Source organism: Centrocercus urophasianus, unplaced genomic scaffold, assembly GCF_019232065.1.
Source record: "Centrocercus urophasianus isolate 14NV4802_14NV808 unplaced genomic scaffold, USGS_Curo_1.0 seq_17, whole genome shotgun sequence".
NCBI classification, from domain to species: domain Eukaryota; kingdom Metazoa; phylum Chordata; class Aves; order Galliformes; family Phasianidae; genus Centrocercus; species Centrocercus urophasianus.
The window spans coordinates 24,936,514-24,961,875 of record NW_024884722.1 but is presented as its reverse complement, the minus strand read 5'-3'; the positions used below and the strand labels follow the sequence as shown (position 1 = coordinate 24,961,875).

General features: G+C 36.4%; 1 protein-coding gene across 2 annotated transcripts in view; it reads right to left on the bottom strand.

The window, feature by feature from the left end:
• Window positions 1-25,116, bottom strand: part of CTNNA3 (catenin alpha 3) — a 408,816-nt gene extending 383,700 nt beyond the window's left edge. The window contains exons 1-3 of one of the 2 annotated variants that reach the window (XM_042817894.1): window positions 25,010-25,116; window positions 16,618-16,810; window positions 8,506-8,672 (exon numbers count right to left, since the gene is read on the bottom strand). In XM_042817894.1, coding sequence (XP_042673828.1) covers window positions 8,506-8,672; window positions 16,618-16,810; window positions 25,010-25,111 — 462 coding nt within the window. In that variant the 5' untranslated portion in view covers window positions 25,112-25,116. The remainder of the gene's footprint in view (window positions 1-8,505; window positions 8,673-16,617; window positions 16,811-25,009) is intronic. The other variant, XM_042817895.1, reaches the window with a different exon arrangement.
• Window positions 25,117-25,362: the final 246 nt, after the last annotated feature.

Sequence of the window (25,362 nt, the reverse complement as noted above, 5' to 3'; positions counted from 1 at the left end):
AAGTGAGCTATAAAATTAATTCCTCTGGATCAGGATAATCTGTGTATGCCTGAGATACAAAAAACTGTTGATCAGGCAAACCATTCTACCTTATATTACTTCATTACTAAACAACCCAGAAATAGTCTGCCAAGAGTAACAGAATATCCAAGGTCATTTTACTGATGTACAATTTACCCTCCAATATTAGCACTCATAAAAGGAAATTTCAGTGTCACTTCCATATTATTCTCCTATGAAGCACTGTACTTCAGTGCGTTAACGCAGAACAAAAACAGTATAACAACTCAAAAGAAAACAATTTAGAAATGCTCTTTTTTTATTATTGGTTTGAAGGCAGTCTACAACAATGGAGTTCTAGGCTCTGTATAGAACATGCAGGAATTGTCATAGTCCCAATAAACAAATATATGAAAGCAAGCACCTACTAATATTCTACCTTAGTTTTCTTAAAATACTTTCCAAACCACTACACTGATATAATAGATATAGTATTGATTTTTTTCCCACTTAGCTGTATTTCTAGCAATTGTGCACATCCCACATTAACCTATGAGGAAATTATCTCAAAAGTTTATAGTTATTTTATATGAAAAAATAATATACAAATACATTTTTATATATAATAGATAAATAAATATACATTTGTATCTATAAATTATATATAAGTATATAAATAACCAACCCAGAAAAGCTTTATCTCATTTAAAGCAAGCCCTATGCATTCAAAATAAGCCTTATTGCTGAGTCCAGATAAATTCACTTTCATCACTATTTTCCCCTAGTCTATGAAACTGACAGGTTGTTGCATATATTCTCTCCATCTCAGAAAAAAATAGATACTATTGTTGTCTAAGGCAGCCTTTCCCAGATTTAGAAATCTTATAGTTAACTCTTAATTCACCACAAAAAAAGAAGTTGATATCCTCCTTTTCCCAGGTCATTGGAAAGAGATTTAAGAGGGCAACCTACTCCCGTTACTTTATCTTCTTTTGCTAAGGTATGGCATATAGGCACAATTATCTCTCGTTTTAATGATTCACGACTCTTAAAAATGTGGTGGCTGAGCAGCAAGGAGGAAGGCTGCTACATATTTACCTGCCCTGTCACCTCTAAAGGTGACATATTTATCTGCCCAATACACCAAATCAAGCAGACACTCTGGAAGAAAGGGAGATTATTCTTTCTCAAACCTAACAAACATGCGTTGCTCATGGAGACCCTTCTAGGATGTTGGGTAGGACAGAAAACAGTGAAAAAAAGCAGACAAGCTGCCTGCAGCTGAAGCAAAGTTATGAAACTTCTAAGCATGAATTCCTAAGGTAGCTGGCCCACATCTACACCTGAGATATGATAACAAAGATGCTTTCACTACACATAAGGATGAGTCTGAAGAGTCTATTGCAGACCAGGAAGCTCTGGAGAGGGGAAGGAGAAATAAGTCTGATGGGGAATCCCTATACAATAACAACCAAAAACAAGAAATTGATTTGCTTACAAATCTTTTCATTTAAGTATGATTTGTTTTCAGATCTTTTCATTGCAGTGTGACTATAACCCAGCAGCTGTGGCTTTTTCTTAAAAATACAGCTCTGGTATTCCATTTTGTTTTCTGGTGCTCTAGTAAAGCAGATTCGGGAACCTTCAGACTTGGTCATTTCAAAGAAAATCTGAAGTAGTTCCACCTGAAGTTGGCCAGTTATAGTCCCTTCAAAACCTGCTTCTGACTTGCAAGAAAAGGATGATGTTCTTTTTTCAGCAATTCCCATGCTAAGACGAAAACCAGGGATGTTACGTAAACTGCATCATAGCCACTGTGGAGCCTGTTCCCTAGCAACAGTTTGCTAGTCATTAAGTGTTGCTGTTTCAAGGGAAGCCCTAGGGGTTGGAAAGCTATGAGTCATTAGGAGGTCACAAAGCAGCACAGTCAAGATAACAAGAACAAGAAGGGCATTCAGGTTCCGTTTGCAAGCAAGAGAATGTTCACTTAGAGAAATGCATCTCTTCTTAAAATAATTCTTTGGGGCTGCTTTTTCTTTGTCATTTATTGCACTTTACAGATCGCCATATTATTTGTGGAGTGTCATGATAAACACTGTAACTCTAATTACAAATAACTGTGTTCCATGTGTCACGTACTGGTCTCAATAAGAATCCATTTCTGGTGGCTGATGAGAAAAATATGAGTATGAACCACAGAAGAATCCAAGTCCAATCTCAAACACTCCTGTTAACTTTTAACATCTCTAGCTCACACAGGCTTCTATTGCTGTAATGATCGTTCACACTCACCAAAGAAAAAAAGGAGAGAAGACTCTGGTCATTTTTTATTTTGAAAACTGTCTGTCTACCTTCAGAGTAGATTATTTTCTTTTTTTTCTTTTTCTTTTTTTTTTTTTTAATTAAATGTTGCATGGTACCACAACAGAAAGCTATCAGAAGGTGATGTGGCATGCAAGTCAAATTCTGCATTGAGTTATACAAGTGAAGTCAAATCCCTAAACCTGAAGCATATGTGAGCCTTACCTTTCTTCTCTGTCACTATACTACCCCTCTCCTGCTAAAAACATTTTTAATGCTTCCACTGCAGGGAAGGGAAGAATATGAAACACTACATCCACATAATGCCCAAGTTCTCAAGTCACTTCTTATTTATTGTAGTCATTCTCATTTCTTTTTTCCTGACTGTAGTTAAATAATTCTAAGCAAACACTTTATGAAGATCCCACTGTCTGAGGTGTTTTTGAAAAATATGAAGACTTAAAAAGTACCCCTAAAAGCACAATAAAAAGGGGGAAAAGGCAGACAAAACACGCTGGTTCAGCATGATCTGGAATAGATAAGAGAAAAACAGACTGCCAACATATTTTAAATGAAAAGCTCGGAGCTTGTTACTGTTTTGCTGTTCTCCCTTGATCAATAAATTCAAGCAGTTCCATTAGTCTGCTAATTCACTTAATTAAATAATATTGAGCACCACTAGCCATAATGAATGAGGCTGGTAATGCAGCACAGAATCAAATAATGCGACACATAAGGAGAGTTTTGTTTTTCACAATACAGTTTTTGTTAGAGAAGTCAAGCTGTAAACTAAGCATAGAAAATGAGATATTGAGAACTATTAGAAAAAATTCCCCTCTGAAAGAGTGGTCAGGCTCTGGAACAGGCTTTCCCAGGGAGGTGGCTGAGTCTCCCTCTCAGGAGGTGCTCAAGAAATGCTTAGATGTGGTGCTACAGGACACTAGGTTAGTGGGGAATACTGGTGGTAGGTAGATGGTTGGACTAGATGATCTTGGAGGTCTTTCCCAACTTTGGCAATTCTATGATTCTACAATTTAAACTCTTGCCTATATAAAAAAAAAATTTAGTCATTTAAAGATGAAACCATTTTCATTAGTGCGTTGTATCTTCCTTTCTCAGTCAACTCCAATTAAAATGAGCATTTGCACTGCACTATCATACTTTTGTAAGGCTGTGAATTCTACTAAAAATGATTAGAAACATAGTATGAGGGAATATGATCAGTCAGATAGTTCTAACATGCAACAGTTTTGGGCAGTGAAGATACCATAGGACTATGTAAAGAACCAAAATGATCTCCACCTTACTGGTGAAATTTCATAAAAGAATCTCATCTTCACAGTGGTTCTTTTCAGTGGTGCCCACCAGTGCCAGGATCAGACACAGTGAGCAAGATGTTCCATCCAAGCATCAGGAAGCACTTCTGCACTGTGTGGGTGATGGAGCACAGGCACAGGTTACCCAGATATGCAGCAGAGCCACCTCCTTGAAGATCTTCAAAAAACACCTGAATGTTGTCCTGGGCAACCTGTTCTAGGCAGTATTGCTGCTTGAGCAGCAGGGTTGGACCAGATGGACCCAGAAGTCCTTTCCAACCTCAACCATCCTGTATTTCTGTATGGAAAGCACAATACTCTTACAGGCTACAAACTGGAAGTACACGTGGTTCATCCTTTTTCTCAGGTACATGTAGAATGGCAGACATGGCAGATGACAGATAACACTAGAAGAAACTGTATATGACATCTAGTCAAATTGTCACTGTCTCTTTCATATTCTTGTACAAAGACTGCAGAGAAAATAAAAGTGAAAAAACCCAGGCTACATTCTCCCAGTAGAAGTAAGCATGATATTAAATGTTTTGAATGACTGTGAGCTAATTAATTTATTGCATGAACAAGACTAAATACAGCACTCTTTGCTAAATGGGTTTAAAAATAACATAAACAGAAAATTCCCCATGAAATACTTTGTACTGGATGAAATTTAAATAATACGCTAACCAAATATTAATATGATTAAATATTAATATGATTAAATACAATTTGAATGATTAATAATAAATTATTGGTATTAATTACTATTATTTATAATATATTAATATTTGATGATGATGGGCTTCCTTCTTTCTCAATTTTAAAAATTAACTTTATTTTTATCACAAACTTTTTGTGATTTTATGACAATTACAGAGCACAGAGTTATGGAAATAAAAGCAATTAAATATCACACATCTCAAATGAATAGTAACAGTGTTATTGTAACACTGTTAAATAACATTTTTCTTCACACCTTTGTGAAGAGAAAAATAAAATGGAAAGTATATTAAAATGTTATTAAAATATTATTAAAATTTCAAAACAACTGCTAAAGACTTTTTTTTTTTTAATAAAAGTTGATTTCCTAGTCATGTGAACCTGTAGACATTGAGAATACTAGAGCTGATAAAGCAAATGTAAGGTCTACTTTCTATGCTAGGGTTACTGAATACAATCTTTTTTTATGGGATCAAGACTCCATTGAAGGGGAAAAAAAAGGGGAAAAAAAAAACTTCCTAAGCAAGTTCTAAGGTCCAATACTTGAAGATAAGGCCTTTGAAAGAATGAAATTCAAATTAAAATACTTAATGAGTCTTATTTAAATCTGGCTCAGCTGGATAGAGCTCAGAATCTTACCTGAATGTGGTTCGCTAGCATGTGTTGAAATAACCTCTTCTAAGTCTTCTAAATCTGCTAAATCTAATCTATTTCTAAATATTCTAAGTCAGTTTCCTGATTAGATATCAGAAAGATGTCATGACAACTAATACCACTGGTGCTGGGTTTTACAGCCAGTGCAGAGACTAAATAATCATGAAAAAAATGTATCTTCTAAAGACTAGGGTCATTTTACACAAGCATTTTGGCGTGATTTGTTGGAGTTTCTCTGATTGTTCTTTGCGTTCACTATGATCTCCAGTTATTTGCTTTCATTTTCAAATGAAAATAATGGTATGAGTTTTACAGAGTTGTTTAGAAATACTGAAACTGTGGGAAAGAAAACTTTCCAATTACAATTCTCTTATGTAAAACACATTGAAAGGATTTTACAAGAGTTCTTCTAACATAATGAAAATACTTATGCAAAAATTCAACAGGTTACCAATTAAAATACAATAATTTAAGATTTTTTTTTTTGCACAAGCACTACAAAACAGGCCACCTTCTTATAGCTGGCATATAACAACATAGAGTTTTCTGCAAGTCAGTGCTTATTTTATTCTGTGCTGCACCTCCAGCAATTATCAAAGCTGAATGTTTCAAATAAAGCACTGGAACCCAAACAACATTGTTTTATTATGGAATACTGCAGTACGAAGCAACAAATCCTGTTGTGATTGGGAGCTAATTTTTTCCCCAAACATTTTAAAGTCAATAGAACCTGATTTATTATTTTTTTTAATCAGTGTGTAAGATGCTAGAATATAAAAGGAAACTTGAAGAGAATAATTCCTCGCCCTTCCCAGAAGGGGAACACAGCAACACATTTTGGGAGTCAGAAGTATGCTGGCAACATTAAAGTCAATCGAGACACTACGGTTATCAGCAAAAGAATTTGAGTAAGCAGGAAATTTTACTAACGTTGCTTAACAGAAATGGACATATTTTGCTTAATTATGAAATAGTAATACAACCATGTTAGTTTTATACGGTAAGAAGAACATGGGCATCCTTACGGTACAACGAGAAACAGAAAAAGAAGAAAAAAGATGACTGAATACAGCATTATTATAATACAGCAGCTACTCCAATAGTAAAGTCTCCTATTTTGTTATGTTGGCCCATGATATCAGAGGCAGATATTGGTGGTGTGGCAGTAAAAGCTGAACCTTCTCACCAATACTCCATTACGTTTTTTTGTCATGTGACAGATGGCAACTGAGTTGCAGCCTAACAAAATAGCACCAGAGATCGTCTAGCAAAAATCAACACACACAAATCCATAGGCCCCAGAGGGATGCCCTCATGTGTGCTGAGGGAGCTGGTAGAGGTTACTGCTGAACCACTATCATCATTGAGAGGTCTTGGTGGATGGAGGAGGTGCCTCAAGACTGGAAGATATCCAACATCATTCTGGTCTTCAAGATGTGCTAGAAGGAGGACCTGAGAAACTAGAGGCCAGTCAGCCTCACCTCTATCCCTGGAAAGGTGATGGAATATTCTGAATGCCATCTCCAAACAAATGGAAGGGAAGGTTATCAGGAGTGGTTGATATGGATTCACAAGGGGAAATCATACCCAGCCAGCCTGATAGCTTTCTATGGTGTCATCACTGACCGGGTAGATAGGGAGAGAGTAGTGAATGTTGCATACCTTAACTTCAGCACTGTCTCCCACAACATCCTTGTTATGAAACTTAGAAATTGTAGGATAGGTGAGTGAATGGTGAGGTAGATTGAGAACTGGCTGACTAGCAGAGCTCACAGGGTTGTCATCAATGGCACAAATCTGTTTGGAGGCCAATAACTAGTGGTGCTCTGCAGGATCAGAGCTAGCTTCCATCTTGCTCAACATCTTCATCAGCAACCTGGTTGAAGGAATGGCATCCACGCTCAGCAAGTCTGTTGATGATAGAAACTTGGGAGGAATGACTGACGCACTGGAAGGCTTTGCTGCCATTCAACAAGACTTGGACAGGCTGGAGAGTTGGGCAGAGAAGAATCTGAAGATGTTTCACAAGAGCAAGTGTAAGTGTCTTGCACCTGGGGAGGAACAGCCACATGCATCACAGGTTAGGGGATGACCTGCTAGAGAGGAACACTACAGAGAAGGACCTGGATATTTTGGTAGACAAAAGATTGGCCATGAGCCTGCAGTGTGCACTTGTGGCCAAGAAGGTAAATAGTATCCTAAATGGGGTGCATTGAAAAGGACATGGCCAGCAGGTCAAGGGTCTACTCTGCCCTGGTGAAGTGATATTTAGAATACTGCGTCCAGTTTTGGGCTACCCACTTCAAAAAAAATGGGGATCTACTAGAAGCAGTCCAGAAGAGGGTCACAAAGACGATAAAGGGCCTGGAGTATCCACCATATGAGGAAAGGTTGAGTAACCTGGGTCTCTTCAGCCTGGTGAAAAGAAGACTGAGGGGGGATCTGACAAAGGTTTATAAATATCCAAAGGGAGGTGGGAGGCAAACAGATGAGGCCAAGTTCTTCTCAGTAGTACATAGTGATAGGAGCAATGGCCTAAAACTTGGACATAAGAAGTTCCATACAAACATGTGGAAGAACTTACTTTACAAGAAGGGTGATGGAGTACTGGAACAGGTTGCCCAGAGATGATGGAGTCTCCTTCTATGGAGATATTCAAGAACTGTCTGGACATTTACCTGCATAACCTATTGCAAGAAACCTGCTTTATCAGGGTCTCAATGATCTTCAGATCCCTTCCAACCCCTACAATTCTGTGATTCTGTGAAGTGCATAACAAAGATAGGTCATTGAATTCCTCCAAGCAAAATAAGTTGCACCCATTGACATCCATCAGTGTTTGCTGAACACTTATGGACACCAAACAGTGGATGTGAGCACAGGGTGGTAGTAGGTGGCTTGTTTCAGCAGTGGCCACAGCAATGTGAAAGACAAACCAAATTCTGGACAGCCATGCAGCTTTATGTTGCTTTTAACAAGCATTTTGTACTGTGCAATTTTTAAAGACATGTCAAAATTAGAACTTTCTAGCCTTTTCTGTTTGCAGTCTGCGAATAAATAGCTAGAGCCAGGGAGCTATCAGGGACCTTTCTAACACACCTCCCTCCCTCTCCTTGTAGCTTGTCTTTCTCAAACTAAGTTGAATACAAAGAGACCTTTACCTGCTTGGTCCCTTCCCTCCCAGAATATCCACATAAAATTCCACCTTCAAAGTTCTCTAGAGATCAACTGTCGTGCACACAAATATCAAGAAGGCTTCATACATAAACAGGAGATAAAGAAAAAGGAACTTAAAATATAATTTTATGGATAACTATCTGCTAAGTTAGATGTAGGGCACTTTTATTTTTTTAATTTTCTACAAATCAGCACCTTCACTAGTTGCCAGGTTATTATGTGTACACACGCACGCACACACGCACACACACACACACACACACACACACACACAAAAAAAAAAAAAAAAAGCCTTTTCTGGCCAAAGGGAGTCTGACTTAAGTCAAAATTTACTTACCACAGTTAAATGTTCCAGTAAGTATGCCACATCAACCATATCTGCCAGAATAAGAAGCCGTGTAACAGCTGTAAGGAGAGATCGTGCTGTTTGAACAACTGCCTGCCTCTTAGGCAAATAGCAGGGATCACTGGTAAAAGCCTCTGCTGATATCTTTAGAGCTTGACCTGTAAAATGAAGACAAATTCATTTAGGCTATACTGCAACACTCAAGAAGAAACAGTTAAAATTTTGTCAGCTATCTGGCAAGTCACAGGTATTACCAAAAAATCTAGTGTGCTTTTGTTGCCCTAATGCTTTGGAATGGAGATCTATTACTGATGCAGAATATTCTGCATTTTGAATGCTATTTCTTTTCTGTTTTGAGTCATTTAATTCTTAAACAGTTCCTTTGGCAATCACATAATTACTCTTGACTATACACTAGAAAATCAGAGGCTCTAAGTTAAACTTTTCTAGTCACTGCTTTTTATATTATTTGGTACTTACTGTTAAGTAATTCATGGACACAGAAGAGAATCAAATATTACTTTTCTCATTATGAATAAAAGTTAATAGAATGAAAATCTCATACACTCAAACATCTAACAAATAAAATCTATGCAGATAAGCTAGCAACTGTGCAAATAGATAATAAAAACTGCTTTCCAGCATTAAATTTTAAAAACTAGATTTAAATGGACATTGTATTCCTATCAGCATTCAGTCACTGAAGAAAATCCCACACAGTCATCCAAAGATCTTGGCTTTAAACTGCTCTAATAGCATTATAAGCACCAAAATTCCCTACTACCATCTCCTCCTCTCCTTTAAACTGAGTATTTACCCAATTATATGTACTTTAAAAATAAAACCATTACTAGTAAGTAGCAATAAACTTAATGATTAAATTAAGTCTATGCACACAAGCCCCACTTCTGCTGTCCCAACATCCAAGTCTTTCAATAAGCTTAGAACAATATAGACAAACTTTCAGCCATCAATATCCAGCTCTTACTGAATACTCGAGGGATTGCTCAGGATTCCAAACGAAGTGAAAAGCCAGAGTGCAGCACAAGAAAGTGAATATTTAAGACATACTCTTCTCCTCAGACATATTCCTTCTGACTCCCTTAGGCATTCTCCCTGTTCATTAAGTTGGATCCATGCTCTTAGCCATAACACTTGCATTGAAAAGAAAACCAAACACACCTTGGATATTGTTAGCATAAATCTGCCAAGGGTCTCATATCTGGAGAATGTGGATCTCAGCACTGGTTGTTGTTTTTTTCCCCACTTCTCTTCTCTGTTTGAAAGCATGTCAACATTTTTTATACACTGGAGAGGTCCCTAAGACATTATTTTGTTTCAGGATAAAGAGAGTAAGAGTTGAAACTTAAAGATCAATCATCTAAAACATGCTATATATTAAACTTCATAATGCTCTGTTTGCAAGATGTGCCAATTTGCCTGAATTTTGTTACTCTCAGCTTGGAAGCAAAGGTATCCTAGAGTGCGTAACTGCTTAGTAAATTAGTATTTTGGCCTGCATGGGACTCCTAAAGAATACGGCGTAAGGCTTATAATTCATTCCACAGACATTTCTACATTTTCTTTTTCCACCACACAGGTGTGAGTCAGAGTTAGGCTACAGAGACATCTGCAATACAATATCTGAACAACAGAATTACTCCAGCCAAGTCTGAAATAGAGTGGCGTCAACCATGTGAAACTTCATTTATTGAATCTATTCGTTGAATCTAATTCTCCACTGACAAACAGAGACTCCACTGACAGTGTGAAGCAAAGTCAGAAGGGTCTGAAACATGAACCCCTTAGGAATAAGCTGGCCATTGCCTGAGGTGGTTGAATGAACAAATATATGATGGCCATAGGACCATGACTCCAAAATACAACTGTGATTGCAGTCTAGGAAGAAAGGAGCTACAAGTATACAAGCAGCAGGAAATGACATCTCCAACACCAATACAATGTGAGAACATTCTTCAAGTGCTGTTGACAGGCATGACACTGATGCAATCTAATAAATTTTATTGTAAATCCCATCAGGCAGATTTCTCCCTTAATTATATTTGTCAAAAACAATGAAACACAGAGTACTAATTCAGTGGCATAAATACGGAAGCAGAAGATGAGCATATCCATCATATTTCAGCTATCTCAGGCATTGAAGTGAAAAGCAATTAAAAGAAATAAAGTCAGGATATATCTTAAATAATATAATTAATGGAAGACACATAACTCCAAGGCACATTTCAGTACACACAGCGAGATAGCGAAGTAAATGGTGTTACTACCGTTAGCTGATCAAGTACTGCTGCTGCTGTCAAATGATTGCTGTTTCGTAGATTTGCTTGCCATAAGTAAATAAATAAGCACACTCAAAGAGAAAAGTGAAAATACAGCTCAGCCACGGGTAATTTTTTTTTTTTAAGTTAAGGATACCCACACACTTCTCTCTAGCACCAAAAATATAAAAAAATTACCTGAAAATACTTTTAAAAATAAGTCAGTCATGAGCCTGTTGGCAAGTATTCTGTTGGCAAATAGCTGACAAGGGTACACAGACCTGCTGGGCTGCTTGCTGATGGTAGGCTGCCTGTACAGATAGTTGCCATAATACCATTTACTGCAGTTAGTGAGCACTCTCCTCAGACAGTGATCCAGATCATAATCCAGCAACAGCTAAATGTTTTTCCATGTTTTAGACAAGACAATCAGAGTATTGCTTTCTTCTTTTATTTCTTTGAATTGATTTTATTTCTTCTATTTAATCCTATCTAAGAATCACATTCTTGTTTTCTGTATGTTGTTACATCTGTCTTTCTCATTTCATTTGCAGCAGTATGAAATCCACGTGGAATGACTTTGTTGTCAATTCTTGTGTTCTCCCACAAGGAGGTATTGTTGCAAGGAAAGTCCTGTTGCTCTCTTTCCCAAATCTCACCTTTAAGGCTGATGGACTTACAGTCCAAAAGAAACATTTGCGAAAGGGAGCCCACTGACTGAGAGAGAGGGAGCCACTGGAGCTCCCTCTAAAAAGAGAGGATTTCAAATCTCCTGGTCTTCCTTGGGGTAAACAGCACACCAAGCATCAAAGTGCATTCTTAGATATGCAGGAAGTGACTTAAACATGGTTTTGATAGCATAAAGATTATACCAATATGTCACAAAGTATATTTTTACATCTTTTCATATCTACATCTTATCTTGTGATACACTTTATAATATGTCTAATGCTATCCACATTTCACAGCATTTTGAGTAGTAACAGTGGTAAATCACAAGGAACTTAGTCAGCACACACACATAGGGAAGAACAACTAAACATGAACATTAGATTTCCCAATGAAATGTATATTCAAACAAAACACACCAACTGGCCTTAATCCAATCAGACTGTACCAAACAGTTCGTAGCAACAGATCAGTAATGTTTATGAAATTTTACATATATTGAGTAAAATGTTTATAATCTGAAGACTTTTTGTTCCAGGCATGCACAACTACATGGAGTGATTCCCTCGTGCATCCAGCACCATAATGAGGTAATGCTTGCTTCGTAATCCCACACTGGTCTTCAGGAGTTATCTTTCAGGCTGGTGTTTTGTTTAGTAACAGTAGAGTAGTTTTTTTGGTTTCTTTTATTGTTTAGTTGTGATTTTGTGTTGCTGTTGTTTAAACAACACTACCAAAGGTATTTTTTTTCCTGTGCAACACACATGTAATTATCGTGTCTTCAAGGATCATAAATATGAATTACTGTCAGCTACATCTAAGGCAGGAATTAATCTTCTGGTTACCACTATCAGAAGAGCAAATAACCGTGTGACTGGTGTTGCCTGTGTATCAGCAAGACTTTCAGTAATAATGCGTTTACAATCACTTTGATAGCCATTGTATCATTTAGGAGTTCTAGTCTCAAACTCAAGAAAAAAAATCAGTGATTTATAGCAATGGTTGCTATTTCTAAGCCTTAAGTTCCATTACTGACATAAGCAGAACTAGGACCAGAGGAGACTGGGAGTCAGTTCACATCAGAACAAGCCTACACTTTCTAAAAAAAAAAGATGAAAAAACACTAGTCGTTAGTATGATCACCTGTTCTTCTACCACAAGTATCACTTTTATCTGCTATAGTTAGACAGCTGGAGTTGGCATTATTGGTGTGAAAGCAAGGCCGATAGATATCTCCTGCATGTTCTTAATATACAATACCATTATAAGGCAACTTGTTGCAATATCCTAGAGCAGATGTTACAGGACATTTTTCTCCTGCCACGGAGTCTGTTATTCAGCTCAGATACCATTGTATTTTGTTGCACTGCAATTATTTTACTGCCACATACCAGGAAGTTCTACTTCCACGTTTCATACTGCTGTTCCTAATGCGTAATCAGAGCCACCACATACACCCCCAACATGCATCATGTCCAGTCTCTTAATTCCCGTTTTCACACTTAGGGACATCTGAGCCAGTTATAGATACACCCAAAGCTCTTCTGCATGGGATCTGTTCTTGGCAAAACAGGTGATCCCAAGCCTTTGAATCTGAATTCTTCCTCCTAGAATGAGCTGCAAAGTACACATGCGTACATCAATGTAGGATGAGAAAACAAAGCTGATTTTTAACAGATTTTCTGGAGAAGAATAAAAATGCAAATCAGCACTATCCCCCTTCCTTAGTAAATATCCTCATTTTGTCCTCTCCATTTTTTTTCTTACGTGAATAGTGACATTTATTCTATGCCACAGTTTTCCCTGTCTTTTGCTCTCAACACATTAAATATGAACATTTGAAAGTGGGCCTTTTTGCTGTTCTTTTTTGTTGTTGTTGGCATCGTTTTGGGTTTCTGTCTTTTTTAATGATTTATTCTTTGAGGGTAAGGGAAGGCTCAGAATGTAACTCCAGCAAGTAGCATGCTTTCACTATGTTATCTGTGACGTAAGGTTTATCTAGGAACACACTTGAGACATGATAACAACTAAATGCATGCAAGATTGACACTGCAATAGATAGAAGCAACATAGGCAGCAACTGTTTTGTTTCTGACCAAGTATGGTAAGCAAGTAATAATGATTAATACCAAACATTTTTGCTAGGCCTGTACTATTGCTTGAAAACTATGATTCAATCTCATCACACCTTGATATGAATTATAGCAACAGGAAGTGACATGTTAAACTCTGGACTTTAAGATAATGTTTCCCCATACAAACTACATCACTATTTTGTCTCAAAATTACTTAAGAATTAGAATTAGGACATTAATTATAGTTTGATGCTTAATATCAGAAGTGTTCATGTCTAAATGTTTCTTAATCCCTTGCATAAAGGTCAGTTATTTTACAATTTATAACAGAGTATGAATAGAAGGCAGTTTATTGTTATGCTGTATACATGAAGGCTGGCAGTGAGACTTTTTTTTCCAATTACTTATAGATTTAATACACTATTTTTGAATAAAAATGGGGAAAAAAGTGCTCTTCAGCAAAGCCAGACCAAATCAGATTACCAGGAAAACCTGTCAGCTATGAGGCTACTGGATTTCCACACAATGCACACAGTCCATCAGCAGCATCTGCAATCCTCCCAGGTAACCTGTTCCTGATTTCACACCCTATAGACTTTCTTTTCATGCTTAAGTCCAGGAGCAACCTGTTTATCCACACAGGCCTCCAAGCATTCTTGCCTGCCTTCTTTTTCTTGGGGTGCACTACTTCTGGGCTTGAAGAAGATGGTCCTTGAATACTGACCAGCATTCAATCCTGAATACTGAATCATTTCACACTGGCCATAACTGTTCCAAAGTACTATGCATTTAATTCTAATGTCATAGTCTCCTAATTAAGCTCAGTGAGCAGCAATATATGATAAAAACGTGAGAAAAGATTTTACATTATTTTTTCCAGACATTGGTCTGCAGCTCTGGAACTCGTAGTTTGGTTCACATCTGAGTGCAATTACCTAGAGGATTGTTTCAGAATTCCAGTCTACATTAAATATAAACTGTGGCCAATGTGCAAAAATTTATAACTCGTTTTAAAGCATATGAATAAGAATACCGGCCAGTTACCACAGAAAAATTTGAGCAGAGAAAATTAAATACTGAATGCTATAATATGAATGGCATGTGACTGCTTGCAAACACGATTTATCAGAATTTATGGTCCAGACCTTTTCAAAGACCTTAAAGCAACAAGAGACATTTAACAGCAGCAGAATGCAACTACAGCAACAAGCAAAATTACATGTGGTGGGGTACATCACAAATTAAAAATAATACAGCCCCAAAAGACTATAAATACGTGTAAAATCAACAAATATTAAAATTTACCCTGTGATTGTTCACCAACTTTTTAAAATTAACTTGAGCAGCTCAGCAAATCCATGGAGGAAAATGGGCTGCAAGTTCACAATTTGTCATTGCATAATGATAGGTAATAACATTGATTTAACTTTCTTTTAAAATGTATGCACTGTATATAATCTACTTTATGTATTATTTATTTTTTTAGTCATCCCTAGTCCTGGATGAGAATCAATACATAAATTGAAGATGTGAAATATTTTTACATAATCTATGTATAAAAATCAATAGAAAACTATATATTTTTTTTCTTGTCTTGTGTTATCGATCTGGACTGGATGGACTAACATTTTAAGACTAATCCAAAATGGCTGATTTTTCAAAAGCTGAACTGATCAATATGACAGATAACAATGACATTTGCTGGCTGTAATGCCTTTAATCTCAAAGTACCTTAAGTTATCTCAGACATTATATGCATATATCAGACTCTAAAATGCAGCCCTTGTTGGATCCAGAAGAATCCAATAGCTAGTAATGACTACTCTGAACAACTGCAGGCACTCAGAAACCGTCCCAACTGCAAATGGAGGAAGACAAAATACAAAAGAAAAAACAACCCGAAGCTGTTGATTTATTAAGGGCAGAGACCTGACTCAAATGGCTAATGCAGTCCTTCACGCACAAATTATCACATGGTGTAACAGTACACACTACAAAGCTTACCTAAAAACTAATAGAAGTCTCCTCTACTGCTTGATAAAACCAAACATGGTTACAAGTTCATTCAACAGCATGGCATGACAATAATTTCCTGGTGCAGACCATTCCTCTTAGTCTGCTGCTATTTATTTGGAAAGGCTTTCATCAGTTCCTCTTAGTCTGAACCCAGGCAATCATCAGGAGCAACTCACTTCTAAAATTCATGAAGTATTGATGAGAGCACACATTTACCAAATGACCAGGCACTAAGAGCATTACTCTTCTGTCCTGGTTTTCCTTAGAAATCTTCTCGTGAATTAATTTTCAGGACTTATTTATAAAGGAACCTGTTTCAGACGTCTATCATTCAGTATGCAATTATTCGAGCCTGAGTTTCTTACTCAACCAACTAGGTTCTGATTATCCATAAAGAGAGCAAACAGTCAACAGAGCAACAAATAGCCTAAAAGAATATGACTAATACTCTGGGAGCCTGTTTGGAAATGAGGAGACAGGCTATCAGAAAATGGAACATGGCAAAAACTGGCCAAAGATGAGCTGCTCTGACATCAGAAGATGAGTCTTACAGTAGCTTGAAGCTTCCACTGTTCTTCTACTAAAAACTCAAAATGTAATTCCAAACAAGCCTACTGTAGCTTCACAAACAAAATCCTTACAATTGCACAACAGAGGGAGTAAGTCTTTTTTTATTGTTATTTCTATCTAAAAAGATCTTAAACTCAGATTCAGGAAAACAGCTCTTTCCAAGAAAAGAAAAAAGGATGCATTATCTTAAACATGTGCTAAATAGTCAGTAAAATCAGCTAGGGGAATACTGTCTTCATTAAAAAGAAAGCATATATATATTTTTAAAGGCAATACTATCCCTAACATAAGTGCTTTTCCACATCCCCAGCTTACATGCTTTACCTCTTTACCAGTGGTATCTGAGAGCATACAATCAGGCAACATAAATTTCAGACATTTGCACACGAAAACATATTTTTCATGGGTACCTCAGCTTCTTTGTCATAACAAAGTTACATGGGTAAGCTAATTAGCTAATTCTTTTAAGTGCCTTTGTTACATAATACACTTACTTTCTTTCTGAACATCAGCCAATGCTGCATGAAGTTCCTCCTTTAAGACGGTTGCTTCCTTGGCAATTTTTTCCCCTTTGTCCAATAGATTCCAAGTGGCTTCTTCCACAGAAGCTAACAAGACACGAGCTCTTTTTGAACGTCCCTTTTTCTTACCAGAAGGATTCTGTGGACATTTCACTAATGTTGTAACCTACATTTAAAAAATAAAAGAGAGAACAGCAGTGTAACAAATCAAGAATATGGCTGGTTTCTTCTCACTGCTGACTGGTGACAGGACAAGGCAGGACGGGAAATGGCCTCAAGTTGTGCCAAGTTTAACTTGGATATCAGGAAAAACTTCTTTACAGAAAAGGTTGTAAAGCACTGGAATAGGCTTCCCAGGTGGTTGAGTCACCATCCCGGGATGTGTTTAAAATCCCTTTGGATGTGGTACTCATGGACGTGATTTAGCAGAGGTTTGTTACAGTTAGGGTAGCACTGAGTTGGACTCGGTGATCTTTAAGGTTTTTTTCAACCTGAGTGATGTTATGATTCTAATTCATGCTGCTTTCAAATTAACAAAATAAAATCATAGTTCAGAATAAACCATAGAATTTCCCCTGCTTTAAAGAGAGACAGGCAAGTTCAGTACACACAGTGAGAATGTGCAAAATTATTAAATTTGACAGACTTAATCTGATATTTCTAATTTATATGTTCTCTCTGTAAGATCAAAGAAAACTCAATGGAAATTTCACTCTCATATTAATCCTGATATAAACTGCTAACACTGCTTATTATAAAAAAAATCTCATCATGATATAAAAATTACTAATGCTATTTAAGGAGGCTTCAGCCAAGCAGGCAGCAGTTCTGCATCTTCCCACACTTCCCTCTTAAATCTCTCAGGTCATCTCAGAAGCAAATATCTGAATTGAGTAAAAATACATTTCAAAATACAGTTCATCTTATACGCAAAGACTGCAGTGGCCAGAACTTAATGCATCAGAATTCCAAGGATCTTTCAGCATAAAAGTTGCACACAGTTTTAAACAGAATGTAGATTACTGCAGCCTTGTCTAAATTAGAATTTTTAACAATGCATTTCAACATTAATAAAAAAGTTATTTTTATTTAGCATCCCACTCCACATTCCTCATCATTTGAGCACAGCCTCCGCATTCCAACAAAATCTTTGCAGCAGACTGTTCTCTGAGACATTGTTTGAGTTGTCAGCAACACAGGAACACTCCTAAAATATTTTTAAAGTAAAGTGTTATACAAATATCTCAAGACATAATTTTTTTTCCCAGTAAGTTCACTAATCCTCCTTCTACTTCCATTCAGTGCCAAAATGTAGACAGTGTAGAATTAAGCACAGACCTACTTATGGGACTCAATGAACTCATTTTCTAAGTATGAATTGCTTCATTTTATTAAATAGCATTCCAAACATGTTAAATCAGCCTATTTATTTGTGCAGTAAGAAAACTGACAACAACATTGCGCAAGGAAAGTTAGAGCTGTGTATGAATTTCTTAGACCACCAGGCAGGTTTAGCTCATGGCTGCAGTGCAGAGATTGGTTTGAGCAGATCTGTGCAATAGTGCTCTCTTCACAGGTCTAGGAGGAGAAGATCCAGTGTTCATGAATTCATGCACTTTCATGCTTTCATGAATCTGTACCTTTGAAGTAAATAAGAAACATCCTCTGGAAAGCATTTCTGTAAGCCTATCCATCATTTAAAGAAAATAAGTCTTGACCCTTATGTCATTTATGTGGAATTTGGGGTCAGAAAACTAAGACCAGCCACTTAACACCAACAGCCATGGGATGTCGTAAGGAGGACATCAATATAGATAGCTCAGAATCAGATTGTTAAAAAGGATTTTGGTATTCTGATAAGCCAGGAAGGAAAGTAAAAATATTTATGCACCAGCCAGCTATCTAGAGAACATATTAGGAATTTAAATATCTTCTAAAAAAAAAAAAATCCTACAATATTATCTCTAGAGCATTTAATGAAGCGTGAGTAATATTTTAAGAAATATCTGAAGAGATTATAAATTGATATAAGGAAGTCAGAACACAACTTTAAAAATGAAGCTGTCACAAAAAAAAATATTAAGAAGCCTTATAGATATCTTAGCAATTTGTTTTTCTGAGTTTTAATGTAAGTTCATTTTAATGTAAAATATCCGTATTGCTTACTCATATATATTTGAGGAAGAAGAAAGGAAACAAATGTAAAAATAAGAAAAATAATCTTTACTGCAGTTGAAAACTCATAATTCTAAGACATTTCATCATCAGCATTACTGCCAGGAAATTCCAAAAGTATAATTTCTATAGAAAAGGGACCAACGTCACTTAATAGAGTCAGCTTTTGATCTTAAAAACAAGTCAAAATTTGATAAGTACCTCTCGGCTTAAGTAAGTTAATGGATGCAGAAGAACTGCTTCATTTTCCAACACAAAATCCCAGTGAGGAATACAAAACCTTAATGATGATCCTATGCAAAGAACTGAATTAAGCAGCAATAAACAGTATGCTTTTTTGATCCACTGTCAGTACAGTTGCAAAATAGTGACAGAATACCCAGTTAAAACGACAGCATTATCAGGCTCAGAATAATTAAAAAAAAAAAAAAAAAGAGAGAGAGAGAGAGAGAGAGAAACACGCCCCATTAATCTAGCTCATGCCTAATTGCATTTCAGTTACTTTTATGTTGCCACACATGGTTATTGCCGTATTGGACACAGCTACTCCCCAGCATTCAGTGAAAATCAACACCATATTTTACAATACTTAAGATGTTTAGGAGGAGAATTACTATAAAGCCAAAGTTTTGAGAGTGAGATTTTCAAGATTATATGCCATTACAGTGGCAAATCTGTTGTTGTCAGTTATTACCATTATTTATTAGGCTTGTAGAATTGCTTTGTTTTTTGTTTTTGTCATGATTTACAAATACTGAATTCCTAGAGTACTGCGTAGTAATTCTTCTAATGCTATATTCAGAACCAGACCAATCTTCAAAAGACAATCTATTAACACTGCAGTAGTTAAAGAAAATGGTATTTTCATATCTTGAGTATGAAAATTTTCTTTATTAAAAAAAAAAATTAGAAGCATCAATCACAAAACAGTTTATAACTGCTGAAAAAGCATTTAGTTAAGTAACTGCAACCCTTAGACATGTGAAGAAACAATATATGAACTCAGCAATCTAATGACAATGACAGAAGTACCTCCCCACTCTTTCAAATGCTAACCACCCCTTGTCTGAGTCAGATGTTTGGGAATAACAAAGTGTTGCCCATAAAAATAAATACAGCTTAATCACTTGCACTATGCATAAAGTAAATTCACCATATAGAACTAAAAACAGCAGTGAATCATTTCCATGTGAGCAAAGTTTTGTCAATGTGAGCGACATGGGAACAAATAAAAGCTTTTCTACTTTCTCATTTTCCATAGGTAATATAATACAAGAAATCCTAAAACACACGCATTCGTAAGTATTCTGTAAAACTCAACTCTCTCTCACAGCCATAAAATTTCCATAGCCTGTATGCGTGCAAAGAATATAAATGTATGGAAGAAATGATGCCTGGTAAGGAAAAACTCTGAAATATTTGAGAAGTATACATATACACACATATATTAACTGTGCGCATATATACAAATAAAGAGACAGCACAGAACTTCAGACACAGTCTCCAAATAAGTGGCTAATCTGCATCTAACAGGGCTTGCACAGATCACAGAATAAAAGCAGTCAGAAGTGTTTCTTTTGTGAACTAATGAAGTGATGCTAATCTCATCCAGTCATATTTTTCTTAAATGTTAATTAATGTAAATTCAAAAGGGACAATGTCTAGCACTACTTTCCCCTTGTTGGGGCTGAGGTAGAGTTAAGTTTCTTCACAGAGGCTCGTACAATGTTGTGCTCTGGATTTTCTGTGAAACCAACACATTGACTGTTCTAGTTGTTGCAGAGCAGTGCATACACAGAGCCAAGGACTTTTCTACTTCTCATGCTGCCCTGCCAGAGACAAGGTCGGAGCGCACAAGAAGCTGAGTGGGGACACAGTCAGGACAACTGACCCCAGCTGGCCAAAAGTATGTCCCATACCATGTGGTGTCACACCTAACAATAAAACCTGGGGTAAAGGAGGAGGAAGTGGAAGACAAAGTGTAGGCGTTTGTCTTCCAAAGAAAATATTACATTGTTATTTGTCCCTTCTGTTTTAAAAGTGTCTGAAAATCTACCTGCTGATGGGAATGAAAGAACAAATCTTTGTTTTGCTTCGCTTGCAGACACAGTTTTTACATCATGTAGCAAACAGTCTTTATCTCAATCCATGACTTCTCTTTTATCTCTAGGATTCTCTCCCTCATCCCACTTGGGAAGAGTGGGTGAGCAGCTGTGTGGTGTTGAGCTGCCTGCAGGGTTAAACAACAACACAACAGAAGCAAATTTATATCTAGTCTTAAATGTTATTCTTAGTATAATTAGCAAAAAGATTCAGCAAGCTTTGGTCTCTTGAGAATGAGATAAAGAAGGGGATACTTTTCTATGACATTAACTATTTTATGAGTAAACATTGCACTAGCATGGCAATAGAAATCAGCTAGGCAAATGAAAAAACCAGATGACCAAATGATTGCCTCACACGACTTGTTCCACAACAGAAAGCATCTCTGATAAGAGCCCAGAATTACAGAAAGACTGTCTAACCATGTTCCCAACCTTCAACAGAGCAGCTCTCAGCAGAATGGTAGCAACTTTGACAATATTCACTTTTAATGTGTCAGATGTATCTACCAGAAAACATTGATCACGGAATCATAGATTCTATGATAGGGAATTGTACCTAAAAGCCTTTCTTTCAAACATACTTTTCCCAAAACACCTGGAATAAAATAAAAGCCATGAACAAAGACAATCCCTTCTAGTGTTTGTTTGCATGGGGGCAGAGGGTTGAGAAGGATTAAAGAAAAATTTTCCCATTGCTCTGATGACACAGGGCAACAAGCAGTATGTCACCATGAGAGTACAGTACAGGAGTATAATGCTAGTCACACTAACACAGTTATGCCACCTTCCACATGTGAGTTCCTCTCTCTGCAGAGTCCTGCACAGCAATATTTTAACACACTGCCTTAGGACAGGTCACTTCTTGGGATGCCAAGAGAGAGATGCAGCAATACTGGCAGTCCTGCAATCCCCTAGACATCATTATTTAAGGATATGGCTTCATTTGAAGGGAGAAGTTACCAAGGCTGTATGCAAAACAATGGGTTGTGCTATTTTCAGTCTCAAAGCGATCACCACTGTCAACTGCAAATTGCAGCAAAGAGAGAGGGAATCTAGCAATGTCACTTCCAAAATGACTTCTGCACAGGCTGCCTGTTGTTTTTTATGTTTCCTTTCATACTAATGCCATTAACCAAATACTGTCCTAAGTCTTAATGTAACTGGCCAGTACAGACTTCAGAGAATCACAAATACACATAAATGCTCCTATAGTCCTTAAAGGCTACTCAGTACATTAGAACATACATCTCAAAATGAAGTAAAATTATGTTCAAAGCAGCAGCTAAGTGAATCAGGCTAGAGCAGTCCTATTATCTATAACTGCTAAGATTGTCTTTCTAACCGTAGATCAGTGTCCATTTATTGCCTGTCCAACATCTTAATCATCCTTCAATTAATATTCATTTTCAATCTCTGCTTTTGCTTTTTCAATTTTTTTTTTGTGCTTCCTCAGCCTTCTAAAATGCAAGTTTGTCTTTCAGAGTTCTGTTACAAAACAGCTCTATTATATAACAAAGGGGGTTGAGTATAAAAAAGTCAAAATCATATTCTCTTTGAGCTGAAGAAGCCTCCATTTTTAACAGCTTTTTAATCAATATTTCAGATTTTTTTAAAACGTATTGGATAGCTTGTTTTATTGGGTTTCTTTGATCCAGTAAGACTCAGGCCAAAATTTACATTTCACCTCTTTTAAAAATGCCCACTGCTGTAGCATAGGCTGACCTGCAGAATGCAGACTAAACCCATCCCAGCCTACCACTCTGAAACCGATTTCATACAATGGTGGATTTTGGCAACTTCCCACAAAGCACTGAGCTGTTACTGAAGTTTTGTATGTCATCAATCATACCATGCAGAAACAAATATGTAATAAAGGGAAGGTAAAGGAAGTGACAAGTAGCTTAGTTAATAAAAGCTTAAATCAAGATAATAATAAAAAGATCTCTTTCAGAAAAAGAGAATTTTCTAGCAGGAACAAATAGATAAAGACAGAAAAGATCAATTAAAAAATATTTCCAAAATGATCACCCAATAAAATAATTAAATAAATAAAATTCTGGACGGATGAAATCAGCAAAGACAAATTTTCAAAGGGGGGAAATATAGCTTCATTATAAATTCATTAAAGATAAACTTACGTCGCCTAAATAGATTTTAAAGCCATTTTTTCAAAGAATATCTGTTATAACACATTATCAGTACATGTTTTCGTAGGTTTTAGGCCATATAGGGGACTTCTAACAGAAATGACTAATTTGACATGAAAATGCAAATATATGTAAGCGTCATCACATCAAACATATTTGGCATTCTCTAGTTCTCATCTTTCATTGCTTGTTTGTTTTCTCTCCACTCATATCACGCGCTGCCTTTTTAGATATAATCTGACAGCTCCTTTGTATCTGCTCACAACTCCTTGGCAAGCCCAGATAACAAGTCTGCAGAGGACTGGCTCCCAGAACAAAGAATGAAAAACACAAACAGAGCAGTGTGTAAAAAGGAGTGCATTCCTGGAGAAACAAAATTTACCATAAGCCAAAGCTGACACAGTCAAAAGATGCCAATTAATGACCCATGGGAGGGAAAAATATATATTTTTCCTTTAGTATCTATTCAAGTACAACAATAGCAGTTGTGGTTTTAATTAAAATGATAGTTTTATTTATTTTAATAGAGAAATTGCAGTTATAATAAAATGGAAATAATAGAAAACTATGTAACTTTTTTGTATGTTTAAATGTATGTTGGTTCATTTTGGTTTCGCTTTTAAAATAAGCTGTAAATTCCCAATTGTTGCATGTCTATAAACAAAATAATGGCCAGAATACTGCATTTTCAGCCTGGTTATGTTCTGTTTACCTAACCATTTTCCCAGTTACATTTTTGTTTGCTGTTTATTAACATATACTACTTAACAAAAAGTTATTCTCTTGTAACATGCATTACTCAGTGAATTTGAAAAGATATTAACCAAATCACAGAAGCTAATTCAAAGCCATTATACCTACCATTTTTCAGATTGTAAAGTTGGCCAAAGTATTCTCTGCATATTAGCAAATGTCTAAAATTTCTGAATGTGAAGTTGGAGCTCATTGTACCTGCACAAACTGCAGCCAGAGCAATGACTGCCATGTAAACATATCCCCAGGCATCAGGACAAAGAATAGTTAAGAAGCAGTGTACAGCAGCAACAGGCAATGCAGCATCTTGACAAGGCTGAAGGACACTCATAGACAGACAACCTTGTGATACATGCAATTGACTAAATAAAAACAGGTATTTGTACATTACTGAATAAAATGAAGGGAGTATTCAAAGAGATTGAGATTTAAAATAGAAGATGCACTTTGTGTTCTTTTTCACATAATACATTTCTGTAGAGGTCCTTTAACACACTTAGTTACCCACAGTATTTGCAGAATCACGTCAAGCCTTCTGCAAGTAGGCCACTGCACTGGATAAAAAAATAAAAGATTTCTAATCCATAAAAGATATACACACAGTTTGTCAAAAATTCTCTGTTTAAGCACAGCATATCAAACTGGTGAATACTTCAAATAAAACACAAGAATGCAGAACTGCTCCTAAACTGAAAGTTTCATCAATAAACCTGCAAATCACCCAGTTCAAATTTTCTTCAGTTGGAAGGAAAAGTGCTAAGATATGTTTATGCAGTACACAGCAATTATGCAGCCCTTAGGGAATCTCTTCTAAAATAAAACAGAATAGTTTTTGGGGTTTTTTTCCCCCCCAGAATTCACATAAAGAAACTCACCTACAGATTTCAAGGCTCCATCCACTATTTACAATATGAAACTTTTCATGATTTGAACTCAATCTGTTAGCCCATGGATAACACTGCGCAAAAGACTAGCTAAAACATGCAACAGTTACTATCCCATACAATGTTGTTTGCAAAGGAAGTGACTTCATAAATTACTAAAGCTGGAAGATGTTCTCTGCATAATTCCCAGGCCAGTTTCAGAAGAGTCGTGGGTTTCACAATAGTGTCCTTAGCCTAAGCTCTTCAACCTCATTCATTTCTTATATGTCTACCTAACTTCTTTTCTGCAATGTTAAAATACCTGAATTATAAGTGGTTCCAGTAATTTCTCTACTGTGAAAGTCTGGATCTGCAGGTCCTGAGGATCAATTTTCAGTTTAATGTTTGGTACTTTGGTTGACATTTCGCCTAGGAACAAAGCAGAAAGATAAAAAAAAATAGTTTAGTATGCAATTAATAGCCATGAGAGCTCACTACCATCTGTTGGAGTCCAGAAACTGCTTCCTGGAGTACAGGCTTGGTTCCACAAAAGAATTAGGATTTTAAGAAATAAGATTTATTTTTATGATTCCTTGCTTCTAAATTGTGAAAATATATACAGATACTCACATATACTGTGAAATAATAGATTTAAGATACACATAAATATCTTCT